This window comes from Paroedura picta, chromosome 1 (genome assembly GCF_049243985.1).
Source record: "Paroedura picta isolate Pp20150507F chromosome 1, Ppicta_v3.0, whole genome shotgun sequence".
Taxonomy (NCBI): domain Eukaryota; kingdom Metazoa; phylum Chordata; class Lepidosauria; order Squamata; family Gekkonidae; genus Paroedura; species Paroedura picta.
The window spans coordinates 61,913,328-61,937,855 of NC_135369.1; the positions used below are offsets into that span (position 1 = coordinate 61,913,328).

At 40.5% G+C, this 24,528-nt stretch overlaps 1 protein-coding gene across 1 annotated transcript in view; it reads right to left on the reverse strand.

Moving 5' to 3' along the window:
• Window positions 1-241: 241 nt before the first annotated feature.
• LBR (lamin B receptor) overlaps window positions 242-24,528 on the reverse strand; it is a 28,500-nt gene continuing 4,213 nt past the window's right edge. The window contains exons 2-14 of the mRNA XM_077340702.1: window positions 23,138-23,315; window positions 19,074-19,274; window positions 17,022-17,102; window positions 14,926-15,082; window positions 14,045-14,241; window positions 11,595-11,649; window positions 9,261-9,455; window positions 7,613-7,716; window positions 7,173-7,298; window positions 4,741-4,909; window positions 3,083-3,163; window positions 2,854-2,976; window positions 242-2,393 (exon numbers count right to left, since the gene is read on the reverse strand). Coding sequence (XP_077196817.1) covers window positions 2,233-2,393; window positions 2,854-2,976; window positions 3,083-3,163; window positions 4,741-4,909; window positions 7,173-7,298; window positions 7,613-7,716; window positions 9,261-9,455; window positions 11,595-11,649; window positions 14,045-14,241; window positions 14,926-15,082; window positions 17,022-17,102; window positions 19,074-19,274; window positions 23,138-23,302 — 1,815 coding nt within the window. The 5' untranslated portion in view covers window positions 23,303-23,315 and the 3' untranslated portion in view covers window positions 242-2,232. The remainder of the gene's footprint in view (window positions 2,394-2,853; window positions 2,977-3,082; window positions 3,164-4,740; window positions 4,910-7,172; window positions 7,299-7,612; window positions 7,717-9,260; window positions 9,456-11,594; window positions 11,650-14,044; window positions 14,242-14,925; window positions 15,083-17,021; window positions 17,103-19,073; window positions 19,275-23,137; window positions 23,316-24,528) is intronic.

Consider the following 24,528-nt stretch of genomic DNA (forward strand, 5'->3'; position numbering starts at 1 on the left):
AAACACAAAACCCCACATTCCTACAAAGGACCATGTCTATTCTTTATTCAGTTATTCACACAATAAAGGCAGCCACAAGAGCCTGAACCGAATGAAGTATCTCTCAAACACCCAATCCTGACAGAGATCATCTATCTGAGGTCCTTGCATAACCTGGTAGCAAATGTTTAATTCATGGCCAACAAATGATCACTGGTTTTCAAAGAAAGAAGCAACACTACGGTAAATAAATCCTCAAGAATCATTTTGAACAGCAATTTAATTATACAAGTTTTTTAAAGAAGTTCAATCAAAAGTGTATATCCTACATACTTAAAATGTAGTAATGAAAATGAGAAACAGTTTAGTTAGGAGTCACCCTAGCCAAACAAAGGCAGACACTTAAAAATAATTCCTTTAAAATACATCATCTTAAAATAGTGGTATGTTTTAAATTGGTTATGCAGTAGTACATTTTCTCCAACTAAACAGTTATAGATGTTTTGAAGCTGTCATGATCACTGCCAGAAGAGCTCTACTATACGCACATTTCCAAAAAACAAGCAAGCTATTGTTATTTTATCTAGTAACTAAGGCAACAACATAAAAAAAAACATGATTTATAGTGCACAATAGGATAAACATAGGATACAACAGCCCTAGCTTTGCCCTTCCTTTCTCCCTCTCATTTGTGTGCACTGGCCATGCAGAGGTGGTACTTGCTGATCAAGCAGAAGGGATGTTCATGTACTGGATGAACTTATGTCATTCTGGAATGCCAAATGGGAATCCCTTCATGCAATGCTGTATTATATATTAAAATGAAAACAAAATTGTTGCTTAACAAGAACTATGCTACAAATTCATAAATGTAAAATGCAAAAGTTCAAATTAAATGGTGTTTTCACATTGTTAATTACATTGGTAATTTATCAGCTGTAAAAATTAGTTTTAAAATATTGGATTTATAGAAAATTATTTCTCTCTTCTAACCGAATATATTAAAATAGCAATTAACCATTTCCAATTAAAACTAATTAGGCAAATACTATTGCAGTAGATTCATAGATGTTAAGCTACAAAGTATAGTTTCCAACTAAGTATGTAGCTATGAAAAACTCAAATATACAAAAATACATTAAAGTGGTTGACTTTAATCACAGATTCATGTAAAAAACTGATTTAAATAGCAATTTGAAAAAAATATTTTCTATTTGCAACAGTATAAAAAGGCAAATAACCTACATGAGGTAGCCATGCCAAATTCACAAAACCTTGAACAAATTTCTATTTTAATGCATTTGACTTTACAATATTTTACTGAACACTTCAGTAGCTGAAATTAATTTCACAGCAATACATTACAAAACTTTTCAAAAATACTGGAAATTGTTTTAGCTAAAAATCATCCAGTTCTAAAAACACTACTGCAGTTTATACTGTACAGCAATATATTTAAATGTTATAATATAAAGAAAAGCTATAGTACAATGCAATGGTTTATAATAGCCAAAATAAACGGTAACTGCACTTATTTTATTTCATAATTTGTACAAGTCCTAATCATAAGGCATGAGAAACTTGAAGAGCTGCATGAAACTTTTTATTTAAAAAAATTCCATTACAACATGAAATGTATTGTTCATAGCACAGTGCATGATACAGCATCACCTCAACATAAAAATCCTTCAGGCATGCTACATTTGTCACTGTTATAAAATGAAAGCCCATTATAGTACTCAAGGGAGAAGGGGCAGAAGAGAGACCTGAGTTAGGCCCTTGCAAGTTCTACCCCCTCATACCAATGTAACTAACGGCATTAGCCTGAGGAAGTTGGTTGGGGAAGACAGAATATGAGCACTACCCTGTTTCGGAAGGTGCAGTATATCAACTGGATGGAGGATCTTACAACACTTACAATGAGCCTTTCTTTCTAGAACGAATAGTGAATATTATCCATCAAGCAACCAGTTCACACGGTATACAAAATGCCTGAAAAGATTTGCATTCACTACACAACTAGCTTATTGTTTAACAGAATTGTATAATCAAGGAGGCAGATGGTTAATAGAAAACAATATGTCTAATAAAAACTAGTGGTAAATGTATCTGCCAGATCACTATCTGAATGTATGTTTTAGAAAATCCAGCAGAATTTACTCATATACCAAGTGCAACAGTTTGAGGTACATGGTTTATTGCAAGGAAGAATTAACTGTGAAGCATGTTGTCATCCAGTGATTTTGAAGCGGCTCAGTAGATGTATGGAAATATGCGGTATGGAACACGTTGACAGTATTTTTCCCATGCTAAGCCATATTTCTTCTTACACTGACGTTCATCACGGGCTTCTCGGTGAATAAGCAAACCAATAAAATATATGACATAAAAATATGGTAAAATGTGATTAAAACCTGTAAGACAACATGAAAAAGATGATTATTTTCTCTATCACATTCCCAGGGTAGATCATAATGTGATCAAAATTTTACAAATTTTCAGCAGTAGAGACTGGAACCAATTCTCAGCCCAAGGTCAGTAACGTATTACTTATGCTAACACACCAGGGCAGGAATTTGTGCCAATTTCTTCTATCCATGTCAACTGCCATGTCATTCCCAAAAATCCCTCTCAGGACTAGTGGGGGTGGGGGAGAAGCAGGGAAAGAACTGAAAGACAGGGGCAGCAACAATCCATGCTACTAATGTGATATATCATACAGTCTTCATCTTAAAACAAATTTGTCTTAAATGTTCATTTGAGTTCTCATCATTGTAATGCACAGAGACTGTAAAGAATAACTTTCATATCCAGACTGGGAAAGAGAAGCAGGAATAATGCTAGCATTCACTAAAAGTTACTTCTTGAACTTACCACAAGGTAGGGACCATGCCAGAGCCATAAGGGTATCTCCTAGGTAGTTAGGATGGCGCACCAAGCCCCACCAGCCCGAGACCAGAAGGTTCTTTCCAGTTGCAGTAGGAATAACTTTCAAATCTGTATTGCAGTACGCACAAATATACATTATAGTATCCATCGGAACAGAATGTGATACTAGCATGCAGTAAGTGCAGACATACTGATTTGCCTACAAAGTACTTACGTGCAAGTTTTGGATCCTTTGGATTCCTTCGAAACGCATTTTTCTGTGAATTTGCACCACGGAAAATATAATAACCAAGAACTTCATTAAAAAAAGAGGAAGAGGCAGTTATTTCCTTGTGGTAAATATCAAGACCCCTTAATAATACCTATTATACAGTGCTTTCAACAAGAATGAAGTTAAATCTAATAGGTACAGCTGTCGTCTTCCAACTTTGTTCTCTATTCTAATAAAAATGGAACTAAACTGTACCCCAACAAAAATGGTTTGTAAGGTTTCTAATATAATTACGCATTAAAGGAAAACATCCTAAAGTGTTTCATCCAATGTTTCTCATAGAATCATAGAGTTGGAAGGGGCCATACAGGCCATCTAGTCCAACCCCCTGCTCAACGCAGGATCAGCCCTAAGCATCCTAAAGCATCCAAGAAAAGTGTGTATCCAACCTTTGCTTGAAGACTGCCAGTGAGGGGGAGCTCACCACCTCCTTAAGCAGCCTATTCCACTGCTCAACTACTCTGTGAAAATTTTTTCCTGATATCTAGCCTATATCGTTGTACTTGTAGTTTAAACCCATTACTGCGTGTTCTCTGCAGCCAACGGAAACAGCATCCTGCCCTCCTCCAAATGACAACCTTTCAAATACTTAGAGGGCTATCATGTCCCCTCTCAACCTCCTATTCTCCAGGCTGAACATTCCCAAGTCCCTCAACCTATCTTCATAGGGCTTGGTCCCTTGGCCCCAGATCATCCTCGTTGCTCTCCTCTGTACCCTTTCAATTTTATCTACATCCTTCTTGAAGTGAGGCCTCCAGAACTGGAGGCCTTTACTCGTTCCTTTAATCCTACTGAATGCGAAAAGACAATATCAATATTTACTATACAAGAAAAATTGGTATCGATAAAAGATAAAATGATGAGCTTGAACTACTCTGAACCGTGCTATTGATTCAAGCTAGCAATTTTTTAAAAAATGAAGATATGCTTACATTAGTATATTATATCAGGGCCACTGGCTTGGATTCTGTAATCTGTCATCAGAAATCAGTAACACATGTAAGTCTTTCTGGCTCTCCCCTTCTCTTCGCTAGGGATGGGAATGAACTGGAAAAATGCAGTTTGTGGCTGAATAGAACCATGAACTGGTTTGTGGTTCACTGAACCCCATTTAAAAGGGTCCACAATTCCTTTCAATGAGGTTTGCAGAAATACCCCAAATCCTGTGGCTGGAAATCACAAGTTTAAGTGCATGAGCCAGTCTAAAAAAAACAGCTGAGCAGTTGTTTGTTTGTTTGGGGGGGGGGGGAAGAAAGCAGGATTTTAAAAAGACTCTGAGATCTTTAAACCCTTTCTAATCTATCCACCAACTGATTTAAGAGTTTATGGAAGTCACAAGTATTCAGTACATTTGCAATTAGCTTATAGAAAATTAAGACATTTGTATATTTTTTTATTTTCTACAAATGTCAAATAGTGCAACTTTTTATGCTAAATTATAATGGCTTACTTTTCACTGTTCTACTATGTTAGGAAAGGCTCTCTAAATTGATATAGATGGAATATAGATTGATATATTCCGCCTTTATAGACGGAATTCCCCAAGGAAATACAGTTATATAGAGAAACATATACATTTAACTTTATTATACTTCACTTACAGTTCAGAGTCAAAATCGCAGAAGCTGTAGGCCAAGAAACCTCATAAGGATGATTCACTAAATAGAAGGCTTGTAAGCTGTAGAGAAAGGGAACCCAGACCAAATCTCCAAATGCTAGCATGAATCCAAACCCATCATGGGTAATGTCCATAGTTGTCAATATAGCTTCCTAAAAAGTTATAGAATAGCTGTTAAATTGGTATTCAGTCTGCTATGGTTGGAACCTGCTAGCTATGAACAATGATGCTGGCTGACCAAAGTAGCCATGAGTGTCCAGATCACTACAGACTTGACTTGGGTTTCAATATGCCTTCACTAATATCAAGTTATAGTACAACATGTGTATGATCAAGCATGGAACAGATTAACTGGCTAGTCGGTATTGAGGATGCATTTAAATGAACCAAAATCAAAAGCAATAATCTTTAGACTTATTTCAGAAACAGGCATTATTCCTACATTGCACTGCCTGAAACGAAAGTGAATGGTAACACTTTTTTCTTTGGTGAGCAGGTTCCACTGCTTTAATTTCGCTCAGATAAATAGACATTTGGTCCTTCCTCATTTAAAATCTTCTCTCAGCATGAACAGTATGCAAATCCTTATTACAGACCAAAAGAAAGGACTCACCGATTCTTTATGCCAATAAAAGGTTACTGACTGACTGACCGATCCCATATATAAACCAAGGAATACCAGACATACAAGAATTTGGGGTAATTTCAAAGTTAGGGATTAGGCTGTTGCAACCTGCAGAATTACCCTATAATGTACACATTGCAAAACACCCCCATTAAGTGGCATCCAGTCTGGAGATCTATGGGCTGTGAAATGTCTGGACCCTCGTATTGTTAATGCTGCCAATGTATTACTTATGTTTTGTCTTATTTAATAATGATGCATTATATGTTTTTAATTCACTGTTAATTCCAACCCCTTTTATATACTGCCCTGAGCCATAGTGAGAGGGTGGTATAAAAATTAATAATTATCTAATTGTATAGGGGTTATACCATCTTGTCCTGTCAACAAACAAGACTCTGGCATGCTAACTAGTTACATGCCCTCTGAGCATGGTTCACAAAAGGTACTTAGAAAAATTATTAGAAACAGTGGTCTACAGCAGTGGTCCCCAACCTTTTTATCACCAGGGACCACTCAACGCTTGACAAATTTACTGAGGCCCACTGCCCTAAGGCTCTCTGACTCTAGTCGCTATGTTAATGTTTAAACATCCCTTCAAAATAAGATACAGACACGCCACAACGAACAACGAACATAAGGAACATTTTATTTTCATGGAAATTTTAACTCATGACAATGACAAATCAATGGGAACCCTGAGCTTGTTTTTCTGCAACGAGATAGTCCCATCTGGGAGTGATGGGAGACAATGACACCCGAAGTGTGTTGTAAAGGGCCGGGGGGGGGGGGAGGCGTCCACCTCCAATTAGTCGACGGACCACATGTGGTCGGCAGCCCACAGGTTGGGGATCACTAGTCTACAGTACTGTTCATAGCCTGTTGAACCTAGATCCTACTATGGAATTCTGCATCATTTAGATATTAACAGTAAAAAAAAAAATTTGCAACTAGTAGCAAAGCCTGTTTTTAAAACAGACTGTGGAAGAGCAGGGCTCCTGCAGAGCTGGGCCACCCTTTGCCAAGGGAAGGTCAGGCAATGAGCTGGGCTGGCTAGCCCCGCTCCTCTCCCCATGGCCAGGAGGCATGGACATACAGCACAGCTACTGGGATCACAGCCAGGCCTTCCCTCACCCAAGCACTCCCTGTAGCCAGAAAGCTTGGGCGCACAACATGGCCACAATAAACACAGCCGGACAGCCTTCCCCACCCCAATGGCCAGGAGGACAGGGAACACAGAGCAGTCATGGCGGAGCATGCCTGGATAGCCAACCCCAGCTCCCAGGCTTACCTCCTAGCAGCTGCTCTTCCTCCTCAAGGCAAATGCCAGGGAAACAGCATGGAGAAGGAGCAGGAGGTTGAGGAACAGCCTGATTGGCCCTCAGCCAGGAACTACCATCACCCTATCAGAGCAGCATGTTGCCAGAAGGACCATGCTGTTTTATGTGATATAATAGGAAAATATGTGCAGCAGTAGGAACAACAGTGTAATCCTACTTCACCAAACTTCATTATAAAAAGGAGCTCCGCTAGTCAAACCATTTATAAAAGTAACAGACACGAGTAGAAATTTAGCAGAAGTTAACACCGACTGTTGGTTAAAAAAACATGTTATTATGTTATATAGTGATTTTGGTTTGCATTTTTTCACCAAACTTTTCCCTCCTTCATTTACTGAGTCAAATGAACAGGAAATCACTATGGTTTTAAAGATATGCCAATACAGAACTTAAAACTTTAAACCCTTTAACTAGAATGTTAATAATTAAATAGCTTAAAAATTGAGATACCTCATTCCAAAGAGCATCCACTACATAGAGGAGCTGGAATCCACAAACTAGTATCATTGACAAAGATGGCATAGTCTGATGATGCACTTTCATCTCGGTCAGAAGCATTGTCAAGTTAATAACAACCTTTAAAAAACAAATGCTACACATTAATCTCACAAGTCTTACTCTCACAATTGTACAATCTCCCATTACATATTAAAATAAAATAGTAACAATTTGCATATAGTAAGTTCTCAAGCTATAGCTGCTGTCAGGAAAGCTTTTCTATTTTGTATAAGCAGAGGCCTTGCACCTCTCAATTGTGTTCAACTAATGCTAAAGATGTAACATTGCTATTTTCAGTACTTATTTTGTATACATTATCTACAATATGTTGTTTAAGAACTAAAAGTTTGACCTGTAACATTAAAGATGCAAAAACAGATATAGTTGCTTACCCAGCCAATTAGGCCTGGTCGTAATTCGCAGAAGTATTTCAGGTCAAAATTTCCAATGCGAGGATTTAACTCACGTCCCATAAAGAAGTCATAAATTATGTTTCCTATAAATATGAAAGTCATTGGTATTTCCTGTTATAATTTATATATAATTAACTAGTTACCTTTAACTCCTGTTAAAACTTCTGAAATATATTTCATGAGCTGCCAAAGACCAAAGCCTTTTGCTACCACAAAGTCAACTTCAAGGTTTGCAATAATTCACTAATTAGTCAATTTAAAGTTCCTCTTGCCCTACTAAGACCTAATTGGGATTGAGAATGGGCATTTATACTTGCCATCTATTCACCAAGGTCTGGACAACAAAAAGGCAAAGGAGTATTAATCCACATGTCGAACTCCGTTATTACTGAAGTTCACTAAAGCTTGAGCATCTTTCACATGTGATGAAAGGTCTTTTAGAGGTAGATGAGGGCTTAATTGGAAGTATAGAGAAGATTTAAAAGGTGGAGTGTGTCTCAAAGGGTTTAGTGTTTCTAAAGTTGAAAGAAGAAAAAATGGGTTTATGGTAAATAGGTGGAACTGGCTTCAGGGCTTTTTAGCAGGCTCTGGAACTCTGACAAATTTTGTCAGTGACAATTCATTCTAGATAATAGAATCTAGAATTAATAATAAATACTTTGTTTCTGCAGTTATTTACTTAACAATCAGTTTGACTGTTTTTGATCCTAATCCTGATGTACATCTGCAACCACAGCTCTCTTCAAAGGCAACTGCCAAGTCTCTAATCTATTCCCATTTGCTTTAATTTGTTAGCTGTACAGACCCTTCACATAGAACAGTTATAGAGCTTAACTGCAAACCTTAAAAGGCTTTAAAAGACTTTGCTTATTCTGGGATGCTTTCCCTGGACCTTGTTGCCTAACCCAAACATTTACTTTTTCTTGTCGTCATTTTAGTGGTGAAACCATTCAGTTTATCTGCAAGGAAGTATAACAAAAAAGCCCTAATCCTTCATTCAAAACAAGATGGCTGAATCTATACTTTGGCACAGAACCACTTAAGTATTAAATCTTCAGGGTCTTATACACAAAAATATATTTGCTCCAGAAAGGTAATTATATGTCCTTTTATCACTATTTGTATTTCTAGACAGAGACACTGTTTCCCCACAACAGAAGCAATTCCATGCAGAACTGCACATCAGAGGGGAAAAACTGTAGATTTACTTTATTCCTTCCATCCTGCAATTTTAGCTCACATAAATGATTCCATTAGCTGCATCAATGAAGCAACACAGAAAGGAATCACATCTATGGTCTCTTGCAAGCTATGCATATGCCCAATTTCTTCCAGATTTTTAAAACATTATAGCTAAAACTAAAAACAAATGAATATAAATAAACTTACAAAATCATAACTTCAGACACACAAGATACATTTGCAATGACTAATTAAGGCAAACAGAACATTTTTCCAATAAATGTATTGATAAAATTACATGTTAAATTCCATTAAAATGTCCCATTGCAAACTTCTAGACAAAGAATATAGGGAAGGCAGAAAAGATATTATAGTTTGTAATCATATTTTCACCCACAACAATTAAGGTGGAAGGTAGTTTCTGTAACTGTCCACACATACTTACCTGAATTCCCCCCAGGTGACAATTCTTCCTCAGATGATTTCAGCGAACGGCCATAGAGATAAATGCTTAATATGACAGAGAAAACTGTAGCACTAATTGCGAACTGTAGAAAATGGTTGTATAAATAATAAAATTCCATTTCAAAATACAGACATAATCCTAAGGCCACAGTTGTTAGCATAAAAGCATAAAATCCTTAAGGGGAAAAAAAAAACACAGCATGAGACACTCAAAAATACAACATGGTTCAGACACTATCCGAGCAAGCCTTCAAGATACCTTGCACAATCCCTTCTCTCTAACTTTTTTAGAAAGTTATTAGCAAGCTGGCCTCACCATTAAGAGGTTGCTGTTACATCCCAATCAGCCTGTACAAACTTATTCTACAACCATGATTATGCTTATCCTATAAACCAATTTTATAAATAGTGCTTGCTTCTGATTTGGTATACTGCCTTATAAGGTAAAGGTATCCCCTGTGCAAGCGGCAGGTCATGGCTGACCTTTGGGGTGACGCCCTCTAGCATTTATACTGCCTTATAGGACACGCATAAACCAGTTGCCTGACTGGATGCAAAGGCTTACCGAAAACCTGGAAAAAAACAAATTACCATGAAACTCATGGGAGAGCAGAAAATATGCAAGTTTCTTCAGAACTCCTCACACCAAACACTGTGCTATTATATCTAAACCAGATCTATAATTACTGTAAAGGATCAAGATAAATAAATGTTTTCTTAACAAATTTTGAACTGCCAATGATATTAAAGCTGAACCCTCAAGTCTAAAAAATAAAACCTAAATTCACTTCTGTAGTGTGCAGCTATGATGAGTCTGAAGTCAAGCTCTTCATTTAATCAGCAAGTGTTCACAAAAGGTACTTAGAAAAATTATTAGAAACAGTGGTCTACAGTAGTGTCCATAGTTTGTTGAACCTAGGAGCCTACTATGGAATTTTGCATCATTTAAATATTGACAACAGAGTAGCAATCCTGACACAAGTAACAAATAGGCAAAACAGATAGTGTCTGATATCTTTATATTCAAAATTATTTCTAAATCAATATTTATGCACAATGCAGACATTTATACGACATGCTTCTGTGGTTAAGAGAAAGAAGAGTGGGGTAGCGGTTAAGAGTGGCAGCCTCTAATCTGGACAACAGAGTTGATTCCCCACTCCTCTGGCTGGGCGACCTTGAGTCAGCCACAGTTCTTAGAGCTATTCTCACAGAGCTCTCTCAGCCCCACCTACCTCACAGGGTCTCAGATGTGGAGAGAAGAAGGGAAGGCAATTTTAAGCCACTCTGAGACTCCTTTGACTAGTGAAAAGCAAGTTATAAAAACTAGCACTTCTTCACCTATAATACAGTATAGCATTAGTCCAATAAGGTGCAAGTCAGAATCTATTTATCTTTTGCAGTAATTTGAAATACTTTATGGAGTTATGTCACTGGCAAGACTTTCTGCAGGGGCATCTTTAACTTCAGAGCTGAGACAGGTGGCTGTCAGAAAACAGCGTTCTATGGTTGGAATATACTTCTCCTACCCTACCAGGTCAGGCCTATTTATCAGGAGTTTACATTGCTTTCTTTAGATATCAAATATAACCCACTCACAATATGTGATTACAAGTTTTCAGTTCATTGTTTTATCAGCTACTGACCTTATTTTAACCTTTTTAGTAATTTTAATAATATTTTTATTTTTAGCCCACCCTTCTAAATGCTCAGGGCAGGTAACATCAATAATACCAACATACAATTTAGAACTTTATAACAGTTACATGAATTTCCATATAGGGGAGTCCTCGGAGTCAATCGTCCAGCTTCTCCTCCACCTCTTAATGGTGAGGCCAGCTATTTTCAGTGGTTGTTATTGCAGGCCTCAACCATAAGCTCAGTGGAACAGCTCTGTCTCACAGGACCTGCAGAACTAATTAAGGTCCCACAGGGCCCTGAGCTCATTCCACCAGCTGCTAGGGGCAAAAAGGCCCTGGCCGAGGCCAATTTTACTTTTTGAGTTAGGGACCCTGAGCATCTGAAGATCGTAATGCTCTTGGAGGACTATATTGAGAAATATAGATTATAATAAATAAATAAATGCATGTATGTGTGTGTGTTTATGTATATACACACACACACACACACACACACGCACGCAAGTTCAGCTATGGTTTGGGTTCTGAATTATGGTTAGTGGGAACTATTGTTTGGCATGATATCCAAGTTGAGCCACAACATTCAAAATCACAATGATGTTTGTTATGTATGTGCCAGCAAATTACCACATTCAAAATGGAAAAAAACAAACAAACATAATACATATATTTACCATTTATCCTATATGCCAGTCTAATTCCATTTGAAAGGGGTGTTCCTTCAACAACCTTAAAGGAAAAGAAATGTTCTTTATTTGTTGCATAGATTTTTATTAAATTGTCTTCACGTTCTTCACATACAGGAGTGGTATAACATATTTAAACAGTCCATTCAACAATTATAACTCTTAGTATCACAAACAGCCAATTAGGTTGAAGAACAATAAAAAAATTGAGGGAATCTGATCGTTGTGGAAGATGTATATGGAAGCCTCAAATACAGCAGAGGGACTACTGAAATATAAGCTCCTCTATTGCAAAAAAGAATTATGATTTGGTTTTAAATTTCTTTGCGTGGCATTGGGGGGGATGGAGGAACTTTCAGCTTCTTTTTTATGACAGGATCCATTGTTGAAATTCATGTGGGAGACAGGCTAGTCCAAATGAATGATAAGTAGGGACTACTTCAGGAAAGAAATGCAGGTAAATCATGTGAGCCCATTAACATAGGAAAGCAACACCAACCCTTGTATAACTGAGCCTGCTCAGGTGCATCCCCTCCACCCACCACTTTAAAGGTTGCCAGCTCCTGGTTGATAAGTACCTGAGGAGGGAAGAATTTCTGAGGACTTCAAAAAAGTACAATGCCGTCATGTCCACTAATTTCTCCAGGGAAACTGGAGAAAACACCAGGGTTTTTAGGGTTGCCAGCTCCTAATTGGGAAGTACCTGGAGACTGAGGAGGGCATTGTATCCCTTTGAAGTCCTTTTTGGAAACTCTGCCCTCCCCAGTCATCACTCCCCCCTGGGCCCAATCTACAAGTACTTCCCAACCCGAAGCTGGAAACCCTAAAAGTGCTGGGTACCCTCCTCACCCCCCTCCAAAAAATCTCCAGGGACTTCCCAACCCAGAGCTGGAAACCCTAAAAGTGGTGAGTGTTTTCTCAAGTTCCCCTGGAAAAAGTGGTAGACTCAATAGCCCTTTGAAGTCCTTATCTCTGCAAAAAAAAAAAAATCCTGACACAAGTAACAATTAAGCAGATCAATATCCAGAGTGAATTTTGAAATCTATGTTTACCATCTCAGACCTCCAGGCTGAAATTTCACTTTTGACCCAACTCAAAAGCTCCCCCCGAGCACAAGATATTTTGAATTACATATAAAATAATGACCCAGTAAGAATATGTAGACGCCTGTAACAACATCAGTAGCATAGAACCAGCCAAGACATTGAAAGTCTTGGGTGGAATTGATGGCATTGTAACCTCGTCTCCGCCAGGGAAACACCCATCAGGAGGGAGAAGCCAGCACCACTGAGACAAGCCAGACAGCTGAGCTTCCTTCTCTCTTCCATCCTCCTTGCAGGGCTCAGTGTCTGCCGGCCAGGGCTCAACCAACGTTGGTCTGGTGCAACAGCACTCCTCCAGCCTCAGAGCCCTGTGCTGTGATCACAGTCAATGGAGTCACTCCTCCCACGACAACCATGGCAGATGCTCCCCCACAGGAGCCAAGCAGTGAGCATCAACCGTGCAGTAGGGCAGAGGCTGGACCTGGGAATGAAAATGGCAGTGGGAGGGGGAAGGAGGCTCCACCTGGATCAGCAGGGGCCCACTAAGGTAACATTCCTCTTCTTCACCCTCCCTGCAGGGCTTGGCTGCAGTGGGTAGTGCCACTCAACTGTGATGGGGAAGGTGCAGAGGGGGGGATGCAACGTCACTTCTGTTATGATGTCCGCAGTTAAAGGTATTTCCACATTTTAAAAACATTTTAATCTTATAATTTAACAATTTCACAGTTAGGGTAGAAAAAACAACAACTGTACATGGGATTAACTATAGGAGTTTCCAAACAAATCACAAGCATACTACAAGATCATTAGAGTCAGTGCAGCAAATCCTATTTACGTGTAACAGATACAGAGCAACTACGGATGGTGAGCATTTCATACAGCCATACTCTATACCAGGTGTAGTCAACCTGTGGTCCTCCAGATGTTCATGGACTACACTGGCAGGGACTTATGGGAATTGTAGTCCATGGACATTTGGAGGATCACAGGTTGACTACTCCTGCTTTATACAACAAAGAACACATTAACTGAGAAAAATATTGCATTTTCCCAGATACAATGCAATACTGAACACATGAAACTGCCTTATACAGAATCAGATTCTTGGCCCATCAACGTCAGTATCTACTGCCATAACTTTTCACTGGAGATACCAGGGATTGAACCTGGGACCCTCTGCATGCCAAATACATGCTCTACCACTGAGCTACAGGCCCTCCTTTGTTTCCTTCTACAACAGGACAATCTTGTAAGAAGACTTAGATTCTATGCAACAAATAAAACTGAAATAAAATGATACACAAGACCCAGCTCAAAAAAAGCCCACTGCAAGATTATGGACAAAATTATTACAGATAATAGCAGAGTATAAATGAAGTAAATAAGTACAATTACCTTTCCTATGGGCAATAAATAAAACAGAGCTTGGAGAAAGAACCACAGAAGAAAGACACCAAACACTCTTGTCTCCCATAAGCTATCAAAAGCTGGGAGGGTAGGAGGAAAATTTAGAACGCTAGGGTCTTTCTGTTTGCACACTAACAACAGATAAAACACAGTTGCAGGCAAAAGAAATATCATGAAGAAGGCACCTGCAAACAAACACAAAGAGTTGTAAGTTAAATTCAAAATAAAGGAAGCACTCTACAGAAACGTGCTTCTCAAAGGTCCTCTTTTCCTACAGCGTCAAACGTATAACCAGTCATGATCACTTAGCATTTGGATCAGTCTTCCCACCGCCCCTTCCCTCCCCCAAAAAACCCAAATAGCTTATAATTTATATATGAAATAATTTTCACCATTTCTCTATAAGAATTTCTGTAGAAGGAACTGAAAATTATAAGTACAGTTACAGCAACTGCCCCCTCTTTCAAGCACTTTGTTAAAGGCCACAGTCAATTCTAGGCTGCTAAACAACTGCAGAAAGGGGAATTAACCCACAAATCAAATCACTTGCCTGGACACTGATACACCAATATATCACCTGATCTCACAAAAGACTAAAACCTGGCAATAAAAAGGGTGATGTGACAAAACCCTTGGGGAAATCCCCAGTAATTTGCTGAACATGCTGAATTTTCTATTTTCAGAGCCTATTGGTCTTTAGTTGACTTCAATAGACATGGTGCACATATGTATCACTTCACTAAAATATATGTGGAACATCTTCTTAACAGTTCTGTAATAACACTGCTGTGTACATAAAGTCCCAAAATATGTTGTTACTGTAAATAACTAATAAATTCCAAGTCTGTAATATATTAAAACTATTATACCAATTCTTCCTCCAAATTCTAGTTCCTTGGTCTTCATGTATAATCTTCCAACAGTTTTGGGGGTCTCAAAAATTCTCTCTTCTGCATACATCTTTTCCATTTTCTTCTCCTCCTTTCTTGGTTGCAAGTGCACAACCTCAGGCTCAATTCTTTCATGCTAAACACAAATAATAGAGATAAAGCCATTGGTAGTCTTGCAGCACCACCTGCTGAAATATTCTGGAGAATGCATTGTTTCCAAATCTCTGAATCATTTGTTCCTTTTGGGTAGTCTATAGCAGTGGTCCTCAACCTTTTTATCACCGGGGACTGGTTAATGCGTGACAATTTTACTGAGGCCATGTGTGTGTGTGGGGGGAGGGGTAGTCCTCTCCTCTCGACCACTGCCCTAACGCTCTCTGACTCTGATTGCTATGCTAACGTTTAAACATCCCTTCAGAATGAGATACAGATACACCACAAAAACAACAGTCTTATCCTGAAGTTCAGGATCTTACCCCATGAACCAGTTAAATAGGAAACAACAACAAAAACTGCAGAAAAGTGCAGTATTGAACACCTAACATGCTCCTTTTCACATCAATGACTTCTTTCATGTGGAATTGAGCTCATTCATTCATGCCTATGGAATCCTGTCATTGAATGTGACTAAACGCTGGAATAAAGTTAGGAAGTTTCGGGGTTGGCTTTTAAAAACATACACATTCACTGTCTGTCCCCCCTCCCCCAAACTGGCTCTCTGACTTTAAAAAGGGCATGACATGCAGAAATTCAACAAGTGACACTTGAACTTTAGCCACTCAAGGGGAGCAACCAGCACGGGTTAAATTCCTGTCAGTCAAGGCTAAGTCGGGGAAGAGCCCTCCTGGAGTGGTTCAGAAATTGAAAGTGTTCTGAGGCAGGTTAGTTTGTCTTGTATGATGGCCATGCCCTGTGCCGGCACAAAGTGGAGAGTTGGTTCCCCTCACCTTGTCCTTTCCAGATCCCTCGCAGCTCTCACTGCACATGTGACAACTACGTTTTCTTCCATGCCCAAGATCTCCAATCCCTCTCCCGCCAGCAGGACAGTTGCATCAAGCCCCCAGGGCCACTCCTCTCAGCTGTGCAGCACAGGGCAGACTCATGGCAAGCAGCAGCCCCTGGCAGTACCGGCCCCCACCCGCCCTGAGCAGCCAGCAGCTCTCTGGGAGAGGGGAGGGGGGACGAGGCTTCCCTGCTGGAGATCTGGGGTGGGTGCGAAGAACACAGCCGCGGAGCAAAGCGCGCCTCCCGCTTCGGAGAGGAGGCGGCTTCCTCCAGCGCCATGCTCACCCCACCCACGCCCCTCCAGCAGCAGCAGCAGCCCTTTCTGCACCCACCTCCTCTCCCCAGAGAAGTGTTGGGCGCTGGCAAGAGCAGCTCACAAGCGGCAAAGAACGCAGCCACGGAGCAAAGTGCATCTCCCGCTTTGGGGGGGGAGGCGGCTGCCTCTAGTGCCACGCTCACCTTGCCCCCGCCCCTCCAGCAGCAGCAGCAGCCACTTCTGCACCCACCTCCTCTCCCCAGAGAAGTGTTGGGCGCTGGCAAGAGCAGCTCACATGCGGCAAAGAACGCAGCCACGGAGCAAAGTGCATCTCCTGCTTTGGGGGGGGAGGCGGCTGCCTCTAGTGCCACGCTCACCTCGCCCCCGCCCCTCCAGCAGCAGCAGCAGCCACTTCTGCGCCCACCTCCTCTCCCCGGAGAAGAGTTGGGCGCTGGCAAGAGCGGCTCACAAGCGGCAAAGAACGCAGCCGTGGAGCAAAGTGTGTCTCCCGCTTTGGAGAGGGGGAGGCGGCTGTCTCCAGCGCCACGCTCACCTCGCCCCCGCCCCTCCAGCAGCAGCACCAGTCACTTCTGAGACCGCCTCCTCTCTCAGGAAAAGAGTTGGGCGCTGGCAAGAGTGGCTCGCAAGCGGCGGGGAAAGGAGCAGGAGGAGGAGCGCCGGCCCGGTCCTGGTCCGCAACCCAGTAGTTGACGACCACTGGTCTATAGGACTCACAATTTACATTTTATTACCCACAGGTACCATGTCTTGCTCACACACAAGAAAAACACTAAAGGTTTTTAAAATTCCATACCTGTAAAATTTTGAGAGAGTAATTCACTTCAGTAATATCTGGTTCCCCATTATAGAAGTTGGTATTGTTTTCATATTGTTTCTGGATGGATAGGGCAGAAAAGAATGGAGTGTTTCCACAGCATAGGGTTTTTTTTTTAAAGGTCAAACATTTCCTTCATGTAACTTAAGCAATCATGTTTCTACAAAAATAACAAAATAATAAATATGCTACTGCCTTTATTTCTAAAGAAGTAATGAATTAATGATTGCATCCAATGAAACTGCCAGCAAAAGGAAAGTTGATTTTTGACAAGTTCCTCTCCTTCCAGCACTCCCTTCCAATACCCAGAAAGTAAAGTTTCATAAACAGAAAGAAGATAATAAGGTTATTTTCACCTCATTCTCCCTCCTCACTGCAACCTCATCGCCATGGCTCCAGTGGCAGCCAGGCTATTGTTTGGGGAAAGATACAGGGGTTTTAATCAGTCTTGCAATAGAAGATCTGCACTGGCTGCCCATCTGTTTCCAGGTACAATTCAAAGTGCTGATTCTTATCTTTAAGGCACTAAATGGCTTGTGGCCAGGACACTTAAAGGACCATCTCCTTCTATACTATCCAAGCTGCCAGCTAATATCTTCCTTACAAGACCTGCCCTCCAAGTCCTCACCTTCACTGGCAACCACAAACCTCTTTAAGTGGTGGTAACTCGCCTGTGAGGCTTGTTTATCCAATATTTTAATTAAAAGAGTGATTTCTTTTAACACTTCCTTGTGATCTTGTTCTTTGCCTGAGACTCATTTTAAGTTGCACCAAATTTTATGCTCTGGCTGCAGTTTTAGTGCTGGGTTTTAATACACATTTTTATAATATTTTATGCTTTCATTATGTTTCTATCTTGTAAGCTGCTGTGGACAAGTTCCCTAGAGATGCAGCATAAAAAATTTCCAAATAAAGAAATGTTGAAGTCATAGAGAAAAAAGCTTTTCAGAGCAGGTATTTTAATATACAGTGTTTATCAAAGCCTGAATATAGCTCACTTTATCAGTATAAAAGTTATCATTTGTACCATTTGCTGTATTTATGAACTATAAATGTATAAAAGCCTTGGCTTCATTTTCTATAAACATACTACACATGAACAAAATTCCAGTAGCACCCAAAGGACTAATACAATTTGTGCCAGGGAATGAGGTTTCATGAATCACCGCTCAATTCTTCAGATACAGCTGTATCTTGCTCTAGCACATGATTTTGTTTTTCAAAATGTCCTCAATAATGAAGTGTATGATAATACCCTATTGAATAAGACAGTGTAGTTCTAACATGTAATTCAATATCCAAATATGCTGGCAGTCCTATGATATGAGACAGTTATCTTTAGCACACAATTTATATTTTCTAATTTCAGCTATTTCCCCCTTCCCTTATAGTTGTGAAAAATTGACACATTTTAAAAAATGAATACCTCAAAAATGTTGCGTATGTTTATCATAGTGCAGGAATTATCACATATATACAATTACTAACTGGGCCACATAGTGTAGACTAAATAGCCATACAATGGGGCCAAGGATTTCTCTGCAAACCAAGGGAAAGTCCCTGATTTGTAGAAAAATATGAAAAAATAAACTGGGGGGGGGGGGGGTTGAAAATCACCAATATCATAGAGGCAATGTCTGCTTCTTTAAGAAAAATGCGCAAGATTTTGGTGGCTACTTGGCTTCTAAGCAACTTGGTCATGAATTCCATGACTCAGTAAGATGGGACAGAGACAGACTTCAAAAAGCAAAATATAGCAAAGAAAGGAGATCAAACTGTAAGAAAAGCAGTAAAATTGCAAAGGGAAAGGTAGAAGCGGAAGTGGGGACCATAGGAAGGTGGGGGGTGGGGCTTAGTGAGATAAAGTTCAGGTAGTAGGTGGGAGGAACCAACATTCCTTGGGTTCAAAGGGGCATTGGAATGTAGCAAAAATTTATACTGGTGATGATCTTCAGCTGACATATCATTAGATTTAAATCAAAATATCCTGAAAGAGAAAGAAAATACAAATTCTTCATTTAAAATAAATACCAAAGAAATCAAATTAGGTTCCACGGTTGTATTCTTCTTAGCATTTCTGGCTTCTCTGCTTTGAGAGGAAGAGCGACGTTTATGTTTTGCTGGCCGTCCAGGTGAGCGGGATCTAGAGCCAGACCTCGATCGGCTGCCACTGCGTCTTGACGGAGACCCTGAGGAAGAGCTGCTTTTCCTAAACCGAAAGGAGGACAACGACTGGGGAAAAAATAATTAAAGCCTATTTCAATATTATAGTTCTAAGTACTAATTTATGAATCCTTTCTGTCAAAACCTGCAAATCAAAGAGGCTCAACTTCCACCAATGAAAAACTGAAGGAGGGTAGGTAACCTTACAATGCAAGGTCATAGACAAGGATAAGTATAGAAAGGAGCGTTACCAGCTCTGGGTTTGGAAATCCTAGTTTTGCAGATAGAACCTCAGCACAGCATAACACCATACAATCTGCCCTCCAAAGCAGCTATTTTCCCTAGAGGAACACATCCCTATAATCTGGAGATCAGTTTTAATTCCGGGAGATCTCTGCTTTCACCTGGAGACTAGCAACTCTAACATGATGTACTATTGCCCATGTCTGGAAACCGGGTCAAAGGACTGAGGAAAAACAAAACCTATCCATTCTGGTTGTCATGCTGAATTAAATTTTAATATGCTTCCTTCTTTTGTTCTAAATCATTTTGGGCCTGCTTCCTAGTTTGCAGCTAACATCATCAAAAAGGAAGTTTAAACTCTCTAAGAATCTAAAAGCAAGACCGTGTACAGTATTTCTGTGAGTTAAATATATCATCTTGGACAATAAACTCAATCCTAATAGGGCAGAAGTGATTATCAACAATCTCCTATGATGAAGAGACTGTTCTTTTTATTTTTAAAAGATGAGTAAGAAGTAGTGTTGCCAGCTACAGATTGGGAATTACCTGAATAATTGGGGGTGGAACCTGAGCCCAGGATTTGGTGGGGAGGGACTTCAATGGATTATAATGCCATAGAGTCTATCTTCCAAAGTAGCCATTTCCTCCAAGTGTCAACAGTTGATCTCCAGTTGACCTAGGGTTCCCTGAGAAAGTCATTTCTCCTTCACTGCATTCCTCATTAGGGTTGTGCAATTCGGCTGCTGAAGCAGCCGTTCCGTCCGGGCGCAGCCAGCGCCGCACGGGGGGGGGGGGGAGGGCGGTGCCGGCAGCAGCGTGACAGCGGGCGCAACCACGCAGGCGCGGAATTCCGCGCCTGCGTGGTTGCGCCCGCTGTCACGCCGCTGCCAGCACCGCCCTCCCCCCCCCGCGGCGTGGCGCTGGCTGCGCCCGGACGGAACGGCTGCTTCGGCAGCCGAATCGCACAACCCTATCCTCATATGTAAAATGTGTAACTGTCTTCCAAGTGCTTAACTCCTTAACAACATGGTGTGTGTGTATTACACATGTAACTTTTTTGCAAGGCTTACTCATTTATGGTATCTGCTTTACGTTATGTTCAAGTTCTTGTTTAGACTTTTCTGCAAGTTCTTCTCCAGTTTCTGATAAGTTTGGGCTACTAGACCCTTGTGTTCTTGTTTAAAAGAGGAAGCTTCAAGTTTACTTATCTCTTGTCTGCAGATCTATCCCAACTATTGCTCAGCCATGAAACCAACTTAAATTTATCCAGGAATTAGAAAGCCAAAATTTATCTCTGAAATCTATTCAAGTTACATAGTATTCAGGATTTCACACAGGTCCAAACCAGCAATTTTTCTTCAGATTGCTAATCTCACATCACACCCTCCAATTAAATTTATAAACACTACAGATTAGGAGTTTGCATTCAGCTATAGCTGAAAAATCCAAAAAACACTGTTTTGGTATTTCCCAGCTATTTGTTTAGGTGGATATAGAATTGAGTACTTTGGGCCAAGTCCCTAAATTGCCTTACATATTCAGGACCACCAGAGAGTAGAAGGGCATTTAAAGATATTGCAGTCTCTGTAAATGATTTCTGGGTGAACCTGCTGTTGGAAGAAAGAATTTAAAGTGACTACAATCCCTTTAAACATTTTCCTATCCCATCTACCAATGGCGGATGGAGGCACCTTCATTAAGGGCTCATAGAACTGGACCTCCACCTTTAATTTTTTTGAAAATTTTTTTTTGGGGGGGGGGTAAGATGACGAGAGGCTGCAAAACTGGTGTGTCTACCTCAAAAAACACCCCCCAACATCCACAGAACAAATCCCCACAGAACAAAGTCCCAAATCCAAATACCATAGTAGCACTGAAATTTGGGAATACCAGAAAATACCAATATTTTTCAGGTTAAATATGCACAAACCTAGAAAATACTTTTTTGCATGCCCCATTACAGAATGAATACATATATTTTCAGATATCAGTAGTTGGAATATTAATTTAAAAAAAGCTGAGTTCAATTATCCATAAGTAGAACTCTGTTCTCAATCCATATATACCAATATAGGATGGGGGGGGGACTTGTCTTGGCAGTAGTATGTACAAAAAGCATCTAGGAGTCTTAGTAGACCATGTATTGAACATGAGTCAGCAGTATGACTCGATGGCTTAAAAGGTAAATGGGATTTTGGGCTGTATCAAACGGAGTATCGTGTCCAGATCACGGGAGGTGATGGTACCGCTTTTCTCTGATTCGGCCTTACACGGAATACAGTGTTCAGTTTTGGGCGCCACAAATGAAGAGGACTGTAGACAAACTGAAGTGTGTTTAGAAGGGCAACAAAGACGGTGAGGGGTTTGGAAACCAAGACTTAAGAGGAAAGCTTGGGGAAGTTTGGTCTGTTTAGCCATGAGAGGAGACGACTGAGAGGGTATCTGATAGCCATCTTCAAGTCTTTAAAAGGGTGCCATATGGAGGATGGAGCAGAATTGTTCTCTCTTGCCCCGAAGGGACGGATCAGATCCAATGGGATGAAATTAATGTAAAAGAAATTCATTCTAAACATCCGGAAGAAGTTCCTGACAGAGCAGTTTCTCAGTGGAACAGGCTTCCTCGGGAGGTGGTAGGTTCTCCATCTTTAGAAAATTTTAAACAGAGGCTAGATAGCCATCTGGCAGAGAGGCTGATTCTGTGAAGATTCAAGGGGGTTGCACGTTACAATGGATGAGCAATAAGGTTGTGTATGTCTTGCATAGCGCAGGGGGATGGACTAGATCAGCGGTCCCCAGCTCTTTTCAGGCTGGGGGGGAGAGGGAGGCGCGGGTGCCTGCAAACCAGCAGGCACGCCTCCCCCTGTGGTGTGGGGCTCGCTGCGAGCGTGCAACACCGGGGGGGGGGGGGGTAGGGAGGTGCGCCTGCTGGCGTGCCAGCACCTGCGCCTTCCTCCCCCCACCGTGGCCCAGTACCAAGGCCTCCACAGCCCAGTACTGGGCCGTGGCCCGATGGTTGGGGAGCACAGGACTAGAAGACCCAGGTGGTCCCTTCCAACTCTATGATTCTATGAATCCAGCTTCATCTTAAGGTTCAGAGTATGGCTATGCTGTGAATATAAGAATTGTCAAATATCACCCCTAAATTTGAAAGAAGTATCCTTTCAAAATAGGATATTTTGAATGCACATGGTTAAATACACTGAATTAACATTAGGAAGAAGAGTTGGTTCTTATATGCTGCTTTTCCCTATCAGAAGGAGGCTCAAAGCGGCTTACAGTCGCCTTCCCTTTCCTCTCCCCCACAGCAGACACCCTGTGAGGTGGGTGAGGCTGAGAGAGCACTGATATCACTGCTCGGTCAGAACAGTTTTATCAGTGCTGTGGCGAGCCCAGCTGGCTGCATGTGGGGGAGCGCAGAATCGAACCTGGCATGCCAGATTAGAAGTCCGCACTCCTAACCACTACACCAAACTGGCTCTTTCACATTAAAGAACTGTGAGCCAGCAAGTAAATTCAAAAAGTCAGTTATCATGACTATTGCATCAGGGCAACATCAAAAATTATCATGCTACCTTGGTACTGAAATAACATAAACAAACAATGTTTAGGATTGAACTGCCAATCAAAACCTTGAACAGTAAGCCATATAAAGCTTCTAAGTGTAATCATACACTTTTAGAACAGCTTACCCTCATGTCATTTTCTTTCAGTTGGAGTTCAGTTCCATCTTTGTATTTTACCGTGTAAAGATGAGTACGGTCGTCATAGTTAGCTACTTGCACTTCATAAAAAAGAACACTTCCAGGCCACCTGCCCATTACAATTTCTTCATCGGCAAACTTTCTCACTGGCATTTTTCATACAATTCTAACAAAAAGAAAGGAGGAGAGAAGTTGCTAACTCAAATTGTAGAAATCAAATGTAATCAAGTATAAAGGGTGTTAAAGTGCAGAGAGAGGAATAAGTAAATAGGGCACAGCACGACTCTCATCCTTGAAGTTTTCTTTTATCAATTATTCCAATAAAAATTAAGTTTATGTAAATAATGGCTGCAATGGTGAGAACAGATCTACCTTCACAGCCATCCATGGGACTTGCCATATTTATTTATTTACTTCCTTCAGTTACAGCCTGCTTTTCTTGCTGAGTCTCAAGGCACATTGCAACAGAATATAATGCACATGTTCTTCCCTTTCTAGCATCCTTAGGGCTCTGAAGCTGCTGGAGCAATCCCAGCAGGCATGTTCTCCAATTCTTCCTAGGCATCCTGGGAGCTCTGAGAATACTCACCAAGCATGCTCTCATAGCTCTCAGGATTGGCTGGAAAAGGAGGGTCTATATAATCACTAATAAGACTTAACACATGGCAAAGCAATTCACAGGACACTGATACAAACATCTGACCTTAACTGTAAGCAGAGCCGCTACATAAACACTGAAAAAGTAGAATTTTACCTTTTGTACCAAGTGCAACAGTTCAGTTGGCATACACATGGGAATATAAAGAAACTATAACAGCAAGAATATACACTCCCTGTGTATTCACAGGGCATGCAATAAACTGCAACAGTTTAACTCTTAAAATCAATAAACAGAATCCAATTAATATACTGACTATGTCATTCTAAAAACATTTTCCTGGGAGTCAGCCCACTGAATAAATGAGGATTCTGAAAAGACCTGCTTAGGATTGTTTTCTTACAAAGTAAAAATCAACAGCGTTAAGTGAGCTTAACTGAGTATATTCCATTTTACTGAATCTATGCCAGTGTCTGCTTTCCAGGTCAAGAAAGTTGATTGCGATATCGTGCTAAGTTCCAAGAGCACATGAAATGCCAGACAGGGAAAAAAGCCAGGAATAATATAGTTACCTATATGTATTCCCTACCAGCACAGAAAACAGCAGACTAATTAGCATGTCTGGTTGGCAACACAGCACAGTGGAGAATTAACCCTCCCCAATCATGTTCAGCCATTAGTTAATAAAAAAGGGGCTCAAGTAACAGACTCAGTTATTTGGACTAAAAGGACAATAGTTTACAAGAAGACATTATTAATATTATTAATAAGTGATATTTTG